Below are 21,184 nucleotides of genomic sequence, written 5' to 3'. Positions count from 1 at the left end.
TCTCCACAATCCCCGAATCTATAAGTGTGCAAAGATGCTTCATTTAAAAAGTGTAAGTACACACGGTAGATATATCCTTTTTTACTGAAATGTCCATACTCAGTATATTTGTTATGCAGTTTCCATATCACACTTCTGTATGTTGCATATTGGAGCATGATTAGCTGAGAATTCTGAGCAATATGGCTCAAAAAATTTGAAGATAATAAATGATAAATGTCTCTTTATTATTTCTTTTAACTTTGAAGACTGATTTTTAACTTCTTGAGCAGAGAATCACAAAAACTTCATAAACAGCAAAACATTTTACAAATCTGAGGTGTTATACCTCCTCCCAGTTTTTCCACAATGCACAAGCTATATATCGATTTCAACCTCTGTTGTATTGCTTTTCATAGAAAGTATATTGCGATAATTATTGAAATTGTTTTATCACCCAGTCCTGACCAGATTGTACCTTCATGTTTTAAAGTCAGCTTGAAAGGTGAGCACAGAGGAACTTTCCCTTTCAGCAGATTATGAACATGGCCCTGAAACTGCACGTACATTGTTCTGCACAAAGATGGTGTGTGCAATAAGTGCAAGGTCAATAAGCAAAACATGTTTGACTAGAGGAAGAGTTTAATTGAAGTAATCAAACAAAATCTCCGTTTTTTTAAATCAAACATGTCTTTGGACTGTGGGAGGAAACCTGAGTACCTGGATAAAACCCTGTAAACACGGAGAGAACATGCAAATGCCACATAGAAAGACCCCAGTCGAACGAGGACTCGAACTGAGAACCTTCTTGCAAACCCCTTTCCACCGTGCCATCCACAATTTGAAATGCTGATATTTGTATTTATGTGAATCCCCAACAGGAAACTATTATGTAGTTTGCGTTCATCATGGTGACTCACAAAAAAAGTGTCTGTGTGTTTCTTGATACAAATATTTGAATTTTTACACATTCTCCCTGTGATCTTTGTCAAACTGCATCATTTCCTTAAAAAAAGTCACAGTTTTGGCTTCTTGGTTTACAGATTATTCTAAAGAGATTCATTCTACCTACCTGACAGTTTTAAAATAATGGATGAACTCTCATCTTAGCTTATTTAATTGTGTGTACACTTACCTACAGATGTCTGCAAAAATATCATCAACGTACATGTAATTCCTTAATTCTGTATATGACATAATCATGCATCATTTACCTGCATTAAGAACACTTCATTTATTGCCATTGATTGTAGAATTTCTCAGTGTTGTGCAGTGTGCTGGTCGCGAAATATACTGCAGGCAAATCCTGCATTGGAGTTGCACTTGTTGCACATGTCTGCTGAATCAGCAGCTGATACCGAGTTTGGGAGTTTTGTAGAAAAGTCTGAAAGTTGATATGTGAACACTTTTGCTGCAGTTTGTGGACATTTTTTTTTACACAAGATAAGATTACATGTCCAATATCACTACTGCGATCAACAATTATGTGTGTTTGATTTGAGGGTTAAACGTGTACAAAGACTGTGTGTATTTTATCTCAGGTCATTTATCAGAGATAACCGAATGTGCTTGTTTTTCTGATGGTGTGTGGTGCTACATTGATCCATTTTGATTGAGTTAATGAATTACGTTTTTACTGTATTATCCTGTTGTCTTTTTGTTTTCTTCCATGATCTTTACAAAGAGCCATGAACCAAATAAACACCAAAAAACACACTGCGAAATGTTGCTGTTTTTATTGTTGTTTGACCAGTGAGCTGTGACTGCAGCCTTGCGTGCTGCTGATTTGTGTGATCCTGTAGTGGGTTGAGAGGGCACGGTGAGGTGCGGAGGTAGAAAGAGGGGGAGAGAGGGTCCAGCTGTCACAGAGACCTATGTGATCCTGTGTGAGTGGATGTGTCGGGGGGGTGTTTTTGTGGGTACTACCAGGCATCGCTCATCAGCCCGAGAAGGGTCAAGCATTAAGGCCATCCCTCCCTGACAGTAGTCTAAAGAGGGTGGGGGGGTTGTGAGAGGCACCTGAGGTACAATAGTGGTGTGTGTGTGTGTGTGTGTGTGTGTGTGTGTGTGTGTGTGTGTGTGTGTGTGTGTCGTGTCAGAGGAAGAGAGAGTGCTATTCCTCAGACATTTTTCATGTGCGCTGGAGCATTTTGTCTTCCATCGGCCAGAAGCGGCCGTGGTCCGGCAGAGGCAGGCAGGTGCCTGGACCAAACATGCACCCGGTATCCAGCATCCACCGAGGTGAGTGATGGGTGAACGGGTCCGACAGCAAAAGGATGGAGATGGAGCCCTCCACCACCACCACCGCCACCACCCACTCACCGGTGTGGCTGATGGATGGGGGACCGCTCCGGCTCGCCCCGTGTTGTGACAGGCAGCAGATGTTCTCCAATAATGTTTATCGGCCGGGCCTTCATCTTCGGATGACACACACCTGTTTCCAGTCAAACAGGCCCAGAGAGGCCATTCATCCCCGGCGCTCATGGGTGGCCACTGCACTGCCGGATCTGCCCTCCACACACAGCGAAGGGTGCCACGGCAAAGAGCAGTGCCACAAAGGGTCCAACATTTTTGGGGGGGTTCGTACACTGTTTCCGTATGTCAGGGCTCAAATATTTGGCGTAAATGTTACATGTTAAATTTGATTAAGTCAACTCAAATATCTTCAGTAAATGCAACTCTAAAATATTTATTTCAAATTTTTCAATGTAAACTTAAAACACTGCTGCACAGTTTTCTTATAATTGAAGTCTGAACCAAGGCTCATGTGTTGTCGACATTGTTTATGTTTGATCTGGTTAGTTTTGGTTTCATATTTTTATTTAAGACTTTTGTCGGACATATGTACATTCTCTCATCATTACCTGTATCTATACTTGACCTTGACCCAACGTTGTAGTTCCTTGAACTGTGAAGTGAAATATCATTATGGTTTTCCTGATCGCCAAATGAACTTCCTTTCTTCAAACATTATACTGTTGGATTTGAAAGACAACAAGCAATCCCCTGAGCCACATCCACTTCTTTTTCTTCTTCTATTATTTGATGTTTTCTCAACGTTTTCACGTGTAACAAACCATGGTTCAGTTTGATTCTCACTGAGACCACATCTTCTGTTAATTTGGTTTGGACCAAACTGAAGAGTCAGAGGGTTCAGAACAAACGAGGAAGGTGTGAAAGCGCCCTCAGATGCTCGAAAAAACAAAACCCTTATTCAGGCATAATTAATTTCAGACTTCATCGGCTCATTTAAATGACCTCTAAGCTTCATTTGTTTTATTACAATTGCACACAAAAAAGTTTGTGCTTAAACGTTTTTGCAGTGAAATTTCCTACTGTTGTCCTGCCTGCACGCTGGCTTATCAGGAGTGAGTAAGAGAGAGAAAGGGGGGCAGGAAACTGGCGATGAAATAGCCCGTAAAAGGTAAGATCGCATCACGGGTACTTTTTCGCTGTAATTATGCATACGCCACTCTTTGCAAAGGAGATTCTATCGCTTCACCGCCGTGGCTTCACTTCACGTCCCAGAGATAATTTCTGCCCCTCTGTGTTGAACCAGATCTCCCAGAAGGCCGCGGCGTTTTGAACTCGGGCTGACAAAGCTGTCGGCTCAGATAAAGGAACGAGGGGGGAAATCATTTCAACCCGTCCTGCACCATTTGTTTGGCTGTTGCCTGGAAAAATAAATGTTGAATGTCGAGGCTGCAAAAAAACAGATTTGTATCGTTGAACTCTCCCACACTCTGCAATCTGAAGGTATCTTTGGTTTTAGACGTGTCAGCTTTTTTTGAATAAGTTGCATGTGTCTTTGAGCAGATTGACATCTTGCAACTTTGTCTATAAAGTAAAGTACAAATTTCATGTTTATTCAAATTGTGAAGTGTTAATCTAAGTCTAAATGTGAAGCTGTAGGTAGGTGTACATTGCTGTTTCCACCACTGGATGGTGCTCATAATGGAAAACAGAGTGAAACTGTGAGGATCCAGTGGGATAATTACGCAGGCTTATGTTAAAGGTACATAGATTTCCCACTGTCTGATAATGAGACCTATATTTATAGGTTACAGTGTCACAACCCGACACTGCTACACCCACCCCCTCTAACATGGAGCTAAAGGCCTGATTAGCTGCTTTCTAATCTATACTCCATGAGCAAAGAATGAGATGACTTCAAATGTTTCTGCCACCACGCCTGTCCTGATTAGACTCGTCATATTAAAACCATGTGTACGGCTGCTCGGCTCTGTCCCGGTCTGTTCCCTGGGACTGAGACTGGAGTGTCCATCAATAACTCTAATGAGCTGTAGCCTGCAGGGGGAAAAGCAAACAGTGTAATGAGGCCGCAAAAACCTTTAGCTCTGGTGCTTTCTAGGAGAGAAGGCAGGCGTGGAGGAAAGACAAGAGAAAGAAGAAAAAGAAGAAGAAGAGAGAGTCTGAATGGCTGCGCGCACACACACACACACACACACACACACACACACACACACACACACACACACACACACACACACACACACACACACGTATCTCCATGACTTCAGAGGACGTTACATCGACTTACATAGATTTCCTGGAGACAACCCTAACCCTAAACCTGACTCTAACCTCAAAACATTTCTTCCCCTTCAATTGTGATGATTTACATTATCATTATTTTGATAGATATATATATTTTTTAAACTATGACTCATAAATGTTTATATTAACATTCCTCAATATCGTTTGGCTCTATTGACTCTATTGACTCTGGAAAGAGATCAAGGAGGCTTGGAGCAATTATAATAAGCACTGACCCATCCCGCTGTCGTGGGATCTTAATTAACCAACTATGGCCTGAATAAGGAACATTTTAAGTGTCTTTAACACATTCAGTCCCCCTGTGCCCAAGCCACTCAGAGCACTCATTTGGGGCGCCATGGCTAGATGCAAACCTAACCCTAACCCTAACCCTAAACCCAACCTTAAACCATGTCTTCACCTTTAAATTTCTTTGATTTACATTATGGAAATTTGCTTTTTGGTCCCCATAAAAATGACAAATCCCCATAATGTGAGTAATATACATGAGTAATACCTTGGCCATCCATTAGTAGGACTTATTATTAGGGCATTGACTGCCATTGTAGACAGCCAAGGCTTTGGTCCCCATGAGGTCTACTGGTCCTGACAATTTCAATGATTATGCTGGAAGAGGTAATAAAAATGAGGGTGCACACACACATGCAGACAGAGGAGGTGCTACCATTATTGTAAACACAACAAAAACTTGATGTTATGATTTGTGGAATATCCCCACCCAAACACACACACACACACACACACACACACACACACACACACACACACACACACACACACACAGAGCAACACACTTGAGCCAGCTGTTTGCAAGTACCCCTCCATACCACCCCCCTCCACCTCCCCATCCCTCCTTGAAAGCCATACACTCCCACACCCATCCATGCCTCCCTCTCCGAAAATGTTTCCCCTGGCGTCTGAGTCAGCACGGGTGCCAAGTCAATCTGCGTGAGAGCTGCCAGCTGTGATAGCTCCCCCTCTCTGGGGGCTTGATGTATGTTCGAGCGAGGGGAGCGGGGCAGTTACATGCCACACAGGGCCGGCTGCGTGGACGAGTGGCAGAGGAAAGGAAGGGAGGGTTGTGGTGAGGACAGAGAGAAGGAGGGGAGGAAAGAAGAAAAAAAGAGAAACGGACAGTGGCTGAACAGGAGCTGTAATGAGGCCTGATGGATTCTGAGGCTGTGCCAGCTGCACCATTAGCTGAGTGGCTCCAAGGCCCACCGAGTGCTGCCCACGGTGTGCCCACCCGACCACGTACACACACACACACACACAGTGGGGACACGGCAGCTTGGGGATCCAGCACCTCCTCACACACTAGGCCCTGCCAGCCACACTTCAATACACACTGAGGCCCTTTATGAGACGCTGTGGGTTAATGACGGCAATAACTCGTCCCAACGTGTTGATTAAGTGTGAGAGGATACATGGGTGACATTGGCATGCGCTAATCAACGCTGATCAAACCGACGCATGCACAGCAGTAAAAGCGCTAAGCTGCCAAACTCACTCGGGTGCCCTCCTCGCACCACTTCACTGCCCACACACAATGGCATTATACACACTGCTCTCTATTCATAATATTTTGGTGTTCTTTCCAGAGCCAGTGCCTTTGGACTTTTTGTCTGGGGGAAGTTCTTTATGTAGGTGATGTAATTACATGGGCAATTTGAACTGCAGCGGGGGTGCAGTGGTCAGCGAGGGGTAGTGGCAAAAGTCCCGCCGCCAAGTTGGTTCCCAGATGTAGTCGAGGTATAATCCCTGTTTGTTAAAAGCTCGTTGAACAGTTGAAATTTTTGACAGTTTTATTACATCTGCAGAATGATGCAGAATTTTTCGTCTGGATAATCGCTCTGCAGCAACGCAAGGTGATTAAAATGTTCTCGTTATTTCTTCCAGTTACAGATAATTTAACTTACAGTTGAACCATGGTTGCTTTAGTGCTCTCTCTCACGCAATACCTGGCTTAATTACAAATGAATATCAGGCAAGAAATACATTGTTTCAATATGATGAAACAGGGACATTCACTAGGAATACCAGTTAAATCAATTATCAATAATTTGACAATAACAATGGATCATTTGTGGGAGTGAAGGTGCATGTGCAAGCAAGAATGTGCATAATAGGTAAACATCCCAAAAGTTTTTTTTGATAGTTAAAAACTGCAAACTTTAACTGACTCTGGACTCAGGTCAGGAGGATATGCTCGAACAATAGATGTGTCATAAATACTTATGAAGGAGAGGGCATGTTGTGTTGCACTGGAAAATCTTACTTACATGATGGGGGGAAGGGGAGGAGTATTTTCAACTGTGTGGAAACTTTTATTGGAGCCACTTTAAAACTGCAATGTGTTGCACATTTTTTTCCAACATGCTATATTTTTCTGTTTGTTAATTGTTCATTTTTCATCTTTGGGATTTTATGTTTTTCAGTTAATATTTTATTACATTATACCTTTTTATTTCTAATATTATCTTATCATTAAATTGTTTACTTTTATTTTGTTTGTCTGGTGAGATAATGTCATGATATTGGTTAAAGAAATGATCAAATGACTGTGTGCATTATGAGATGGGTGGTTTTAAGCAACAAAACAAAAGGAAATTTGCACACAACTCAGCTAGTTTTACAGTCTTTCAAGTCATTATTTGTGGCTGTCAAGGTTTCGCCTGAGAGGACCCAGGCACCACAGTTTGGTTGATGAACCACAGTTTAATATAAATAGAACAAAACAAAACAGACAATCAATACAAAAAAAACAACAGTTAACCCTAACCCTTAAATAAAAATAAAACTGACAAAGACAAAGGGAAACACAGAGACTATATACACAAGGGATGATTGAACACAGGTGAAACACATCAGACAGGTGCAGCCGATCCCAAGGGCAGGAAACAGGACAAAGACAGGAAGTTAAGCAAAAGAGACATATGATGAATGAAGTTTCAAAATAAAACAGGAATCTGAGAACTCAGAGTGTAAACCACCCAATTCCAAACACAAGGAAAACGCGGTCCACGATCTAAAATGTTGTTCACAAGAATTCATGGGGCAGATTCATGAAAGCGGCCTTCAAATGTAATCTTTTGGTTCACTCTCACTGCTCTCACAGCGTCATTTTTGGCCGTAGCAGGCAGCTGTTTTTGGCAGAAAAGCATTGACAACCCACACTCAATAGCTGCTCAACAACAAACTACAGACAAACTGTATTTGACAACATTTGGCTCAAAAAGAGTCAGGTATTTCCAACAGGAGTAAATGGAGACCAAAATCAAAGCTACTTAAGAGAGTGAAGTCCATTTGCCAAATCATATACGGAAGAAGAGAAATTAACGCAAATGTTGTTCCGAATATGTTGCACTTGTAAATATGCATGTTCACCATATGCATGTTCAATAACTGTAATGAGCAGATATTAAAAAAGATTGTTACAAATCTTAAAGAACGGATGAGGCTTAAAGGCTTGAATTAGTCCACAATAGTACAGGTGGCCAAACTCATACAAAGGGCCATTATCACTGCCACTCTATTATGGTCCTGGCCTGCGCCAACGCTACCATCATCGCAACTGACCTCATCAAAGCTGGACGACCCACGCTGACCTCATCAGCACTGCGTGACCCCCTGTGACCTCATCAAAGCTGGACGCCCCACGGAGCCCCGAGGGCCGACAACAGGCCCTAAGAAAACACCCCATCCATTAGGGTGCCAAGAGCACTGTAAATGTGGAGTGTCAGCGCCAGCCATCTTCACTGTCATGCCCAATTCTGCAACCCCCCACTTGCCGGACAATGGAGTCGCTGAACCTCCAACCCTCGCAGCCACAATGTCCGCCCACGTCGGCTGGCAGCATGTGACAGAGGGGGGCGCCGGACGGGGAGGCCTGCTGCAGGATGGGACTCTTATTGAGCGTTTGAGCGATGAGCCAGGTCATCACATCTACCCACCTCATCCATCATGCCCCACAAACGGACACAAATAAAGAGGACACATTCCTGCCTGCGCTCCCACTACCACATTCAGGCGCTCTCCAGCCTTTTCTATGCTCCCCTCGCTCTATGTGAGCCAAAGCCTGGAGGAAAAAAAAGGAGCGGACCAGAGTTCAAGCTCTGCCTCACACTCGGAGGCCATGAGAGCGCCAGAAAACAGCACCAGGTGGTTTTCTGACTCATGTCTCTCTGTATAAATCTCTGTTCAGGCCCAAGTGATGGGCAGCCAGAAGGACTATTATGGAGGGTGAGGGTGTGAGCATAAAGGGAGACAAAGAAGTGAGTAAAAAGATGTTTAATGAGAAACAACCGGAAGACATGTCAGTCCACATTGTAGTCCTTTATTTCTTAGTTGTTCCTCCCACAGTATTGAATTGAAATGCATAACAGTTACATTGTAGAAAGCATTAAAACAAAGTACCTCAACTTGCTTGATTACTTTTTAAAATCGATTATAAACAAAACAACGACAAAAACAAACGAACAAACAAAAAAAACTGGTCCCTCAAAACGGGAGAATAAATGAAAAGTAATCTGTTATTTATCATAAGTTTGGCACAAGGGATTAACATGAACCGAACGTCACACAAGCTTGCAGACAACCGTAGAAAATGTCAGATACAGATCTTACCAAGACCAATCATGCGCTTATGAAGAAATTATACCTGGCTTCATTTTTTTTTTATTATTCATTCTTTATGTTTTTTTCCATTTTTTACAACTGAATCATTAAATTGTCATAGAATAAAAAAAAACCTAAGTAATATCTATTCATCGACCGGTTTCATTAGAAGAATAAGGAGTGAATCGTATGTTTAATACTATCCGGCACTCGAATGTAATCTACAAACCCCTTGGAACTCTGGGATAGCCCGGCGAGGAAACGTCCTCGTCACCTGTGGGCTAAGAGCAGTGCTATTCAGTAAACAAACTACAGTTTGCCAAGAAATAAATACAATTCTCAACATACAACAGCAAATAACAACAACGACACCCAAAATAAAAACAAGGAAACAAACAAAACCCCAAAACAGAACAAAAATCATGATTGTCTAAAAATGAAAGACACACAAGCATGGAGTAGCTAACGACTAGCATTCAGGCTATTTAGTGGTATTGTTGACTGACTAGGATGGATTCAAGGGATTTTTTTTCAAAATAAAACAGACATATGCCCTTTTACAGAACAACAATTAACTTCAGCACTGGCTACTTATCTCAGTAAAAACAAAAAAAAGGTGTTTTCTTCTCTTCCACTAAAAAGACAATCTATTTAAATCCTTTCACAGATAGCGCAGGCGGGCGGGATGGAGTGCAGTGGAGAACAGTTGGTAGACACAGTGCTGTGATTGTACGGACACACGCAGCCATGGAAACTCAGACGGGAAACTGGCCTGATTTCAGTTGAACAATTACTTTTTTTCATCTCTTCAGTGATATCAAAGCGATGTTAGCGCTGTCCTTACATGGAGCGGTTTCCATCTGAACTGAGGTCGCTGTAATCACAACCTTTGATTTTTAACATCAAGTACATGGATTTATGGGAAACAACTGTGGATGTCTCGGGTTTAGAGGGATTTCTTGTGATATATATTTTATCCAGATTAGAGGGGGTCCTATTCTTTTACGCACAGTGTAGCTGAGGCCGTCCGTCTTAGAGACACAACCACCCCACCCTCGCAGCGTGAAATGTTCTCCTCGCTCTGTATGTGCTGGCCAATGAATGGAGTCTAAGCAATGATACATCAGCACATCCATCTTCCATGTCCACCAGCTGCCTTTGCTGTGCAAAACATAGAAATTCAGCAGAATAAATACAGCTATTATTATTTTAGCATTATTATTTTCACCACATCCAGTTTGGTGTTAATGCAAGAAATCAATTTTTAGGGTCTCAGGCGGACACATTTTTTTGCTCTCTATCTGTTGGGGGTCTTTCTTGGGCTGGGACGGGGCTGGGTTCTGCACGCACAGTAACCCTGCGTCGTGTGAGGCGCTCCGCTCAGCAGTCAGATGGGCTGTGGTTCTGCTCAGCAGTCACTCTGTGGATGATCATGGGGGCCCCCCCGCAGATAGCCCCACTGTATTGGGCTCCCAGTGCCATCGGCCAGGTTTTGAGGGGTCGAAAGGTGAAAGGGAAAAGCGCAGAGGGGTGTCATCATACGTGGCTGAGGGACTGGATGGCGCTGGACTCGGCGGCGGCCCGTGCCAGACTGTGCCACATGGTGGCGGGGGTGTGGGTGGCTGGGTGGAGAGAGTCCTTTTCAGCCAGAGACAGCATCATGGCGTACGCCTGAGAGAGAGGGTGAGAGGGATTACGTTTAATTATCATGTTATCATTAATTCAAATATATATCTATACTGTGGAGGTGAACCCTGGATAAACTGTATATAAAGATGGACGACATGACAGCTCCACAAAAGTGAAGCCAAGCGCAGACTCTGGCTCCAAATGTGCAAGATGTTGATATTGGTATTTTGGCTTCATTTTTGGATAGTGGGAGGAAGTGGACACGCGTCGTCCATCTTTACTTACAGTCTATGAGGCAAACATGCACATGAACTGTCAGTGTCTCTCTTACCTGAGACTTAGATTTTCTAAAGAGTGGCTGTTTGACTGCCTCAGTCAGAGAAGGAGAGCCGAATGATCCATCGTCCTCGTCTCCGTCACCATCGCTCACTTCACTCTCCTCCAGCTTGCGCATGTCTGAAAAGTGGCGAATATGATCCAGGGCTGAGTAGCTGCTCTGCTCCTCCTCATCCTCATACCTGGTGGGCAAGCAGAAAACTCAAATGAAACATTTTCAAGATGCTTTTTGACAGCATGTCATCATTCACAATATATAACATGATGTTTTAATCGTGTGCCTCTGTGTGAAATTTACCCCCTGGGAGAGGTTTTGCAGTTGAGGTTCAAGTCGTTGGGCCCAGTGAAGTCCATTTCCTCTTGTGTGACATCATCACTGAGGTTGCTCGGGAGCACCTCCCCTTCCGGTTTCCCAGAGGCGTTGCTAGGCTCGTCTCCTTCTTCTTCATCAGCACCGAGCTCCTCTGCTTCCTCGTCTTCCAGGTCACGTGACCCATGGCTGGCCATCAGTGGCTTCTCCTCTTCAAATTGGCCGCCATTTAACCTGCGGACCAGAGACATTGATTAGATCAATACAGATTGATTGAATTTAAAAAAATTACAGTGGAATCTCCATTAATAACTAAAACTGCTACGTTTTTATAAATACTCTATGTTTAGGAAAACAGAGAAAAATGTTGAAACAAATGAAGAATTGAAATCTGGTGCTTCTTAAACTAATGGGTTTTCTCTATGTTCAGTACAAAAACAATGGCGTGCATCGAATAACCAGCAGAAGGAGATGAATCTGAAGCAAGACATGGCAGCTGGGATAGAGCAGAGCCAGAATCCCGTTTGTCATCGAGGCTCGGGGGCCCCTTCGGCCACGGCAGCACCGGGCTGATCGTTGCAGTACTTAACTGGAGTGCTCTGCCCCTCTCCCTGTTTATTTTCTCTGCTATCTCGTATTCATCTAATAGGCAAAATATTTAGCTGACAGCCCCATTTGGTGAGAGAGTTATGAGAGCGATGCCAACCGGCCCATTCCTCTTTCCCCGTGGAGGGAGCGAGAGCCAGCTATCCAAACTGCCTGAGTCTTAATCTGTCCCTCTGTCTCAGCACCACAGGAAACCACCATTTGGTAAATCATCTGGAACCACATTAAGACTGATTCACTAATTACACTCTGGGACGTCTTTCGTCATCTCCCAAAAATGCCATTTCTCTCACAAAGGATTCGGGGATGAGAACCGAGAGCTGGACGAGGAGAAGTAGACAGATAGAAAAAAAAGTACATCACCACATAATTACAGGGTACTTATAAACAGGATACCTGCACTGGGTTTGAAAGGGATGCATTTGAGTTACTTTAGAACGGGGGAGTTTTTGCAGATTTTAGGATCGACATCATCTTTCCGCCTTTATTGGCAGCTGATGACATTGTGCTTTCGACAGAGCTCCCCCCGTACAGACGGTACTCGTGCTGTGTCGAGCTCGCGGCGCTGAGAAGAGGGACCAAGCTCTACTAGAGCGAGAGTGAGAGAGAGCTCTGTGATTAAGAAAACAGATTCGCTAATTACGCTTTCAAACGTGGTAATTTGCTGAGGATAAAGTATCTATCAGAAGCAGTCAGGAGAGAAGCACTTTGAAAGGAAACACGGGCCGACCCTGTGACCCCACCCCCTCTACCCTCTTCCTGTAGGCAGACATGTTGGTTCCAGATGTGCTGCACCCCCCCTCCCTCCTCCGTCCTCCTGCCCCTCCCCCTGGCCCTCTGACACTCTTCCCGCCCGGCCCTGCTCTCACAGGCCTCCTGCACAATCACACACTGCGACTGTGAGATCCGTATCTGGCCTCACAATCTGCCCCTGTGATCACACCAACGCGAGGCACGTGAAAACAAACTCTCCGAGACCTGAGCGGACCTCTCAGCCGCTATCCGCCCCCCGATCGCAGCTCCAAGAATTTATTTGCATATCGCTGCAGGGAGAGTTGCGTGCGCGCAGATATCTGTTCGTACGTGTGGCCAAACAGGCAATTGATATAAAGAGCTCCTGCACGTTTCAAAAACCGGTGATTATGTTAAATGTCATCGCAGATGATTGCTCTCCACTCCAGACCCTGAACATGATGTGATTATGAACGATAGCTGGCTGGGTGGTATAAAAAACGCACGTCTAAAATGGGCTGATAGCAGCTGACCCATTATTCATTCTTATTCAAGCCTTTGGAGTCCAACAGCGGTAATGAAGCCACAATTACTGCAAGAGTTCAGTATGCACTAACGTAGGTCAGACTATCAGGTCCTGCACAGTTTCAGATAAATAAAAGTTAGCGTATATCTGGTTCCATTTGTACCTGCTGTGAAGAGTAGTGAGCTACAGGGGCGGATCTCGAATTTTTCTAAACCAAGGGCCATAAATTGGCCCGAATTTACACAGAGGGGCAAATCATGTCCAACATCTATGCACCATTCCTGATTCAGTAAGGTGCACATTTAAGTAATTCCATGTTTACTGTTAGCTCTATAGCTTGATTCAAAGCCACACACCATAGACTATGAAATTTAAAAAAAAATTCTTGTCCAAGCACATTGTGTATTTCAAAAAAGTTGAAAAAATAAGTATTGTCAATAAGTGACTAGTTCATTTAAAAAAAAAAAAAAAAGACCGGACAGGGGCACTTCAAGGGCCAATCTGATTTCAACTGGGGCCTGTAACCCCCCTGACCCGGCCCCTGGATCAGGCCCTGGTTCCCTAACGTTTGTCTGTAATCATCTTCGTCATCCTCAGAAACAAACAATGTGCTCACCCTTCCTCTGAGGGGTCCGGGGACGTCTGGTTCTGCCCAGTGTTGCTGATAAAATTTCTTATTTCGTTGAAATACGAGTCTTCTTTGTCGTCCAGTATGGCGCTGCTGCTGTCCAGTTCAGACTGAGGAGACGACATTGCAGTGCCTGCAGGAAGAAACAATGTATTACAGTTTCATCTCTAAAGGTGTTTGGATATTTAATTTCGCTGCTGTAAAACATTTTTAAATGATTCTGTCATCGTCTAAAATGAAACTGTGAGGTTAAACCATTTTTCTCAGTCTGTATATTTAAATAGAAACACGCTCTCTTCACACTGTGTGCTGGTGCATTGTCTGCGTCTGCTGTTTACAACACTTTAATGAAGTGATAGAAATGTTCAAATCCAATTTCTTCCCACTGATGTAATGCTGGAGCCATGACATCAGTGGGAATAACCGAGCCATGCATCACGTTAAACACATTTCCTCTGAATTCTTCGTGAAATATTTGGTGTCTTTGGAGACTTGAGATCGTTGACAACAATTTAAAGGGTTTAAGATTTGGCCACACAAAATGCATTCGTAATGACAGACCTGCCAAAGTGCTGTAAGTTCAAGAGGCTACGCTGCTATTATTTTAACTGTGGGAAGAAAGCGTCTCCTGCTAATACTTTCAGTCTGTTGTCTTGTAAGTCTCTTCAGACTCAATCCACACTCAGATGTGCTGTTGCACTGTTGCCGTCGGCGACTGGCCAAGTGTCACTGCTCATTCTGCTGATTCAGAGTCGGGCTGATGCCACTTATCAATCCCATGAGCTCTGCTGCTCATTCAAAAAAAAAAAATTCCTGCAGTTGCATGACAGATTTTAATTATTTATTTGTTCTGCTTCTAAAAGTGATTCTAAAGTTGATTATGATTTATATTAATCAGCCAAAGTGTTTGTAAATCTCAAAAAGTAGAAAAACAGCTCTTGTTTTCTCTGATAAAATATGAAAAAGGACTTTGTGATGATGGGATATTTTACCAATTTATTCTGGGATTGCCTCAAAAAATGAACATCTACAAATGTGTAAAAAAAGAAATCAAAAAAAGTTTGGGGTATCAATTTTAATTGATAAGTTAAAAGATGGACACCAATAGCAGCAGCAATGACAGAGCCCTGAGCTCCTCTCTTTATGTGTCTTTTCTATCTTATTTACACAAGTGTTATCAACTGCTGATTATGATTATACTATGATTATGTATATATCTCCATCTGTCTTGTGTGTGGAATAAAGAAAAACTTCAAAGAAAAATTGAAACAGCAGAGAAAACTTAAAATTGATCATCTATTATTCTATTCTATTCTATTATATACAAAAAAAAATTCTTCTCACCTGACAAGTTGCCGTTCTCGTGCTTCTTGAGGTGACGGTCCAGGTTGGTCTGCTGGCCGAAGCAGCGGTCACACAGGTGGCACTTGAAGGGCTTCTCCTTGTTGTGGATGTTGCGGATGTGACGCTGCAGGTTGGAGGAGATGCTGAAGGAGCGGTCACAGTATTTACACCTGCAGGACAGAGTGGACACATTTCACTTAAACAACCAATAAATGACAAAAACTGAAAAAGATACACAAGCGGCAACAGGGAAAGTACAGCTGTGCTACCCAATGAACCAGGAAATGCTGTTTTTTTCTGTGGGAAACATAATGAGATACATTATGTAGGACACACACACACACACACAGACACACGCACACACGCACACACACACACACACACACACACACACACACACACACACACAGACAGACAGTCCCAGCAGTCCCACAGCCCCCGACATGATGGAGGAGCTTGTTTAAGGTGAAACAGCTCCGTCTCTTATCTCCAGCCAGCGCAATAAAATTGCATTCTTCTCTCACAAAATAAGCATGCAACAGATTTGATCCTAACCCTGCAAAATTAGAGCCCCTTGCCAAGTTTCTTCATGCAAAATTATACGAGAAGATTACATCTTTTCTTCTTGTGGAATTAGCTCGCTCGATTGGCTGTCCCTCAGGAACCCCCCGGTTATCTCCACAAAAAAAAAATGAATTACAATAAACAGCGGCGATCTTTAATGGCGTGCCAGCGTGCCGAGTGCAGGCTATCAGGCTGGGGCAGCAGAGGCCTGCGTCTGCGTTTCTCTCTCCCCTGTGGTCAGCAGGCCTCCTCCGAGCTCTGGGCCAACATTCCTCCACCTTAGTAACTACAAAGCCGAGCAGCGCTGGCCAGGGCTTACTCATTATCCAAATGTAGTAAATGTGCAAGATTAATTTTTACATGTACACTGAAGTGCTGCTGCATTGTTCCTTCTGCCTCAGCAGCACCTGAAAAACTCTGCAGCGTCGGAGGGGGAGGACTTTGTTAACAATTAGCAAGGTTGCCTTGACAAAAAAATCTCAATTATTATGATTACTATTATTAGTAGTGATTTCTGAAGAGCTTAAGCTTGTGATCTTTTTTATTTGGACTGAAAGCCTCACTTTGAGCAGCAAATAGCCAGTGGGCTCGCAGATGAGTCTGGCCTCATACACACAAGAGAAATGACCTAAGCTGCCGGGCCTGGACGTTTGCCCGCGCTCCATCGTCTCCCCAATTTTTCTCCGAACCTCCTCACTTCCCCTCTCATCTGCCCAGCCCCCCCCCCCCCCCTCCCTCCTCCCTTCGTCCTGTCACCCAGACAACGGACACCATCTTTCATCAGGAAAATTATTTGGCGGTAGGATAATTATTCCAAGCTTTCTACGGCATAAAGAAAACGCTATTAAACTCCGCTCTGACTGTAGACAAGTGTTTCCTGGGAAAACCTCAATGTGTCTTTCTGTCTGCTCGAGAGTTTGTTTTGTAAAAAGCGCGTTTTGCTGCATTCGCTTCATATTTGTGGGGAGAGAGACGCGGTTCTTCATGGAGGGAGTTATTGTGCTATTGCGCAAATCTGATACTTGACTATATGATAATGTGCCTATATCGTATTGTGTTGTGTTTTTCTGTTCCTGGAAGTGAGGAGGATCTTTGGCGCGTCGCTGGAGAGAAGCATGAGAGGAGGATGATACTCAGCTGACATGTTTATGTTGGACTGTCTTCTTCCTTGTAACAGCTCAGTGACACCAGAACCAAAACTAAACACCCACACACCAATTCAACATAACACACGGCTCCAAGTGTGGGTGTGTGTGTGTGTGTGTGTGTGTGTGTGTGTGAGAGTGTGTGTGTGTGCATGTGTATAGTAATAATCTTACCTATATGGTTGCTCTCCTGTGTGAGTCCTGAGGTGGCGGGTCAGGTTGGCAGAGCGCGGGAATATTTTCCCACAATATCTAAAAAAAAATAAAGATTTGTAAGTAGGGTTTACCTGTGTTACTATAGTGATATAAAAACTATATTATCTACAATAATAAAAAAAAATAAAGAAACAGCAATTCTGACAATGACTTGTCCTCTAACAAATGTCCACATACAAAACAAAATAGCCACAAAAACACTCTTTGAGGATTCATATGAAAGCACTATGAATATTTCTACAATACGGAAAATAAAAATAAAACAAAATATACCAAATCATTTGCGGTAGTTACCTGCACGTGTAGCGCTCCTTGCCCTTGCGCAGCAGCGTTTCTGGGAGTGCAGAGGGCGGAGCTCTGAAATCAAACATGGAGGGGACGGAGCGCAGCAGGTCACCAGACTCCGGCTTCAACGAGCCAAACGTCTCCAGCTTCTCTGCCATGTTCTCGATGGCCGACATCTGAGGAGACAACAGGAGAGGGAGGACGGAGGGACGGGTTAGTGCTGTGGCTAAAAACACACTCGAAGCTCATGGCAAAGTCCGTCATGCAAAGCAAAGAGGCTGATTTTTAAATAGAGTTTTATCAGTGCCATGCAGTTATGTTGGAGGATATCAATGTAAACTCGCGGTGGTTCCTGGTTGCAGGATGCAGAAAATGTAATTTAGGCAAAATATATCATTAGAGATGGATGTTTCCATATATTTTACATTTGCTGTGGATACCTTATCATTTGATTCTGATTGACTATTAAATCGAAGATATAATTAAAACCTTTGATGTATAATTTGGTTTGAAAGACGAGCCTTGTTTACAGGCACGCTACCAGGTGAAATGAAGTGATACAGGTATCGGTGACTTTCATCAATGATTCATCCATCACAAGGTCGAATCCCCGGTGTACGTGAGCATGTGTGACACTGATTCATAACTTTGATATAAAACAAAAAAACACACTATTCATCTGTTGTCTAGAAAGCAGGTGTAAAACTTTATTCGTGTACTTCATCCAACTCTTGTTTCTAATGTACACACGTACAGTGGGCACATAAACACACACATACACACACATATAGGATTAAGGACCGCAGCCAATCTACTAATGAAGCTGAACGTTTGCTTTCATCACGATACTCTCTGAGGAGATATGTATACTTGTCAGTTGGTCTGCGCACGTATGTGTGTGTGTGTGTACGAATGAGAAACTATGTGCCGCATGGTGGTCGCTGATTAATTACCATCGATGTATGTGAAAGAGAAAATATATGTGTGAAAGAGAAGAATGTATTCGTAATGCATGTGTGTGTAGTGTGTGCAGGCACGGGAATTTTGTGCGCGCGCGTGCGATTGTACGTGCTTAGTGTGTATCTGTGTGTGTGTGTTGTCAGATACATGTCTGTGTTTCTGTGTGTGTGTTTGTGTGTGTGTGTGTGTGGGATAGAGGAGTGATTCATGTCCACTGCTGGGCTGTAAACCATTCTGTGCACAATGTGGGCAGACAGCACATTCGTCAATATGAAAGATGTTGACATTACTGATCAAGGGCCAGACATGGGTAATAATGATATCGCTGTGCTGAGAGGGGCGGGATGGGGGAGGAGCGGGGGGCTGGAGGGGGGGAGTGAAGGGAGAACTGGAGGGAGGGGCGGGGGCGAGGGGGTCCCAGTAGGCCGCGGGGCCTGTCAGCCCATCTCACACACACACACACACACACACACACACACACACACACACACACACACAGAGGAGTTTCACCCCCTTCGTTTTCTTAAGGGGCCACACAAATTTGCATTATTTTGCGTGTATTGAATTTTCAGCCTGTTTCTTATTCTTATTTCAATAAGGCAGCAAATCAATGGTGATTCGGGTCCTCCACCAGAGCCCTGCTCCGACTCTGACATTCCATCTCCTGCTTTCACCCCCTGTCACTCTCAGGCTGCACGCCAAGATGGAGCGCACCGAGGGGAAAAGCACAGAGAGGAGGAAGAGAATCAGAGAAGAAGAGTGATGAAGGACGAGACGATAGGGGAGTGAAAGAAAGAAAGAAAGAAAGAGAGGGAGAAAGAAAGAAAGAAGAGAGTCTGGGGAGAGGAGAGGAGGGCTGATGGATGGCGGCGGGGCCTGGCGTTGGGAGTGGCTGATTAGGAGTGACGGCCGAGTGTAAAGTTCCTGCCGCAGCCGTCGACGTTCCCACTGAGGGAGGATGTGGAGTGTCAGGTCCGTTTGATTATGAATATGCCAATGCTGCACGCCATGAATCAAAGGCGAGAGGAGGGAGAACAGAGTGAGGGGGAGAGAGAGAGAGAGAGAGAGAGAGAGAGAGAGAGAGACGGAGGGGATTGGATTGAAAGATAGGCGAGGGGTTTGCAGGGAAAGAGGGAGGTGAACTGCTTTCATATTTCTTTTGAATGTGCTCTGTGTATTTCATTGGGCTCTTTTTCAGGCACCGGAGTGAATGCTCAGTTTGTCTGCCTTAGTCAATGAGAAGCCATAACTCTTGGGAACATTAAGGCCCCTAAAGCTGTCGACAGTATCGAGCCCGTCTGATAAGACACTTTTTTAGAGTTCAAACGACTCCATTCCCTCCACTGGGGGATTTCTGATCCCAGCTCAGCCCACTCGTGCTGCTGCACTCTATTAAGAGTTTAAACTCACACCTCTGGTCAACATTTACCTCTGAATCCTTTACATTTAGAGATATTTGTATGCCTCTATGTCATGGAATGCATCCTCAGTGTATCCTATGTTTCGTTTGTCCTTTACTTTTAAATGATGTTGTATTATTTGATGTCATGTTTTTCATTTTGTATTATATCATTTGCTGTCTTTGAATTGAACAAAATTATATTAATTTTCTTCTTGTCTTTGATATCTGTATTCCAGCTTTAAATTTTTTCCTCCTTATGGATGTTTTAAAAGGTGCAGTATAAATAGAGTTATTATTATTATTACTGTTACTTAACATGGTTACAGGGTTTTGGCAAATACCTCCACCAAGGATGTTGTTTTTAAGTCTCAGCAAAAACCACGAAACCAATTTCCAAGATTTCTGTTCCATGTTTCCGTTTTCAACATTTCATTTTAACCTAACCCTGCAGAATTAAAATGTGGATCTAGTGAATTTAAATGTGGTTTCATAAGGGGACTGTTGGCCCCCTGACAGAGGCATGTGGCCCTCTAGCTGTTATTATTATATTGTTAATTTTAGGTGAAGAACAAGGATTTGTACATAACAATAATATATTGTGATATATTCATATTTTTCCTGTTTGGAAATATTTTTGAACCCACTGCTGTATTGTCAGAAATTGTTTACGGAAACCAAATAATGCTTTTAACTTTTTCTGCAATGTTTTATTATACGTCACATTTTCGGGAAGTATTTGGGAAGTTTCTCTAAACCCCTCAAACGCTTTTGATGTGGAGTGGTAAATGGATCACGTGTCCAATCCCACGGATTAGCTGTATTAGTGATTGAAAGTAAAGTAACAGTCTGCCACAGATCACACTTCAAAAAGAGCCCTTCTGCCACTGCTCTGGTTTTATGGATGGTGAGTCAGTGTCATTAGGCCACTGTCTGACGATGCCATGTGTGTGAAATGTTGGAATTAAACGACAGGAGGATAAACAGCTGCACATTTAGCTCTAAAGTGATTTTTCAAAGGTTTCGTACATCCCCCCCCACTACTTTGTAAAAGAGACCCCCCCCCACACACACACACACACACACACACACACACACATATACACAAACCTCCAGACCCACCCCCCCCACCCCCCCCCCCCAGGCAGTGTGTGAGCCTCTGTGAACTTGCTTGTTGCTGTAGCGTCGCTCTGGGACCAGCAGTTGATTGGCTATCTTCAGATGTCAGTGATGCTGTGAGGGCCTTAATTAGCGAGATGCATTCTCAGCTCTCAATTGTTGATGTTAATCGGGAACCAGATGTTTGGAGGGAGGAACCAGCCCCCCCCCC

General features: G+C 43.7%; 1 protein-coding gene across 8 annotated transcripts in view; it reads right to left on the bottom strand.

Annotated features, from left to right (window-relative positions):
* Window positions 1-8,873: 8,873 nt before the first annotated feature.
* Window positions 8,874-21,184, bottom strand: part of mecom (MDS1 and EVI1 complex locus) — a 139,848-nt gene continuing 127,537 nt past the window's right edge. For all 8 annotated transcript variants that reach the window (XM_034604520.1, XM_034604518.1, XM_034604519.1 and 5 more), the window contains 7 exons: window positions 17,505-17,671; window positions 17,169-17,246; window positions 15,286-15,455; window positions 13,930-14,074; window positions 11,438-11,683; window positions 11,135-11,321; window positions 8,874-10,845 (listed from right to left, as the gene is read on the bottom strand). In XM_034604520.1, the coding sequence (XP_034460411.1) occupies window positions 10,711-10,845; window positions 11,135-11,321; window positions 11,438-11,683; window positions 13,930-14,074; window positions 15,286-15,455; window positions 17,169-17,246; window positions 17,505-17,671 (1,128 nt within the window). In that variant the 3' untranslated portion in view covers window positions 8,874-10,710. The remainder of the gene's footprint in view (window positions 10,846-11,134; window positions 11,322-11,437; window positions 11,684-13,929; window positions 14,075-15,285; window positions 15,456-17,168; window positions 17,247-17,504; window positions 17,672-21,184) is intronic.

Source organism: Hippoglossus hippoglossus, chromosome 13 (genome assembly GCF_009819705.1).
Source record: "Hippoglossus hippoglossus isolate fHipHip1 chromosome 13, fHipHip1.pri, whole genome shotgun sequence".
In the NCBI taxonomy this organism is placed as follows: Eukaryota; Metazoa; Chordata; class Actinopteri; order Pleuronectiformes; family Pleuronectidae; genus Hippoglossus; species Hippoglossus hippoglossus.
The sequence above is the reverse complement of the archived record's forward strand: the minus strand, read 5'-3'. Positions and strand labels throughout refer to the sequence as shown.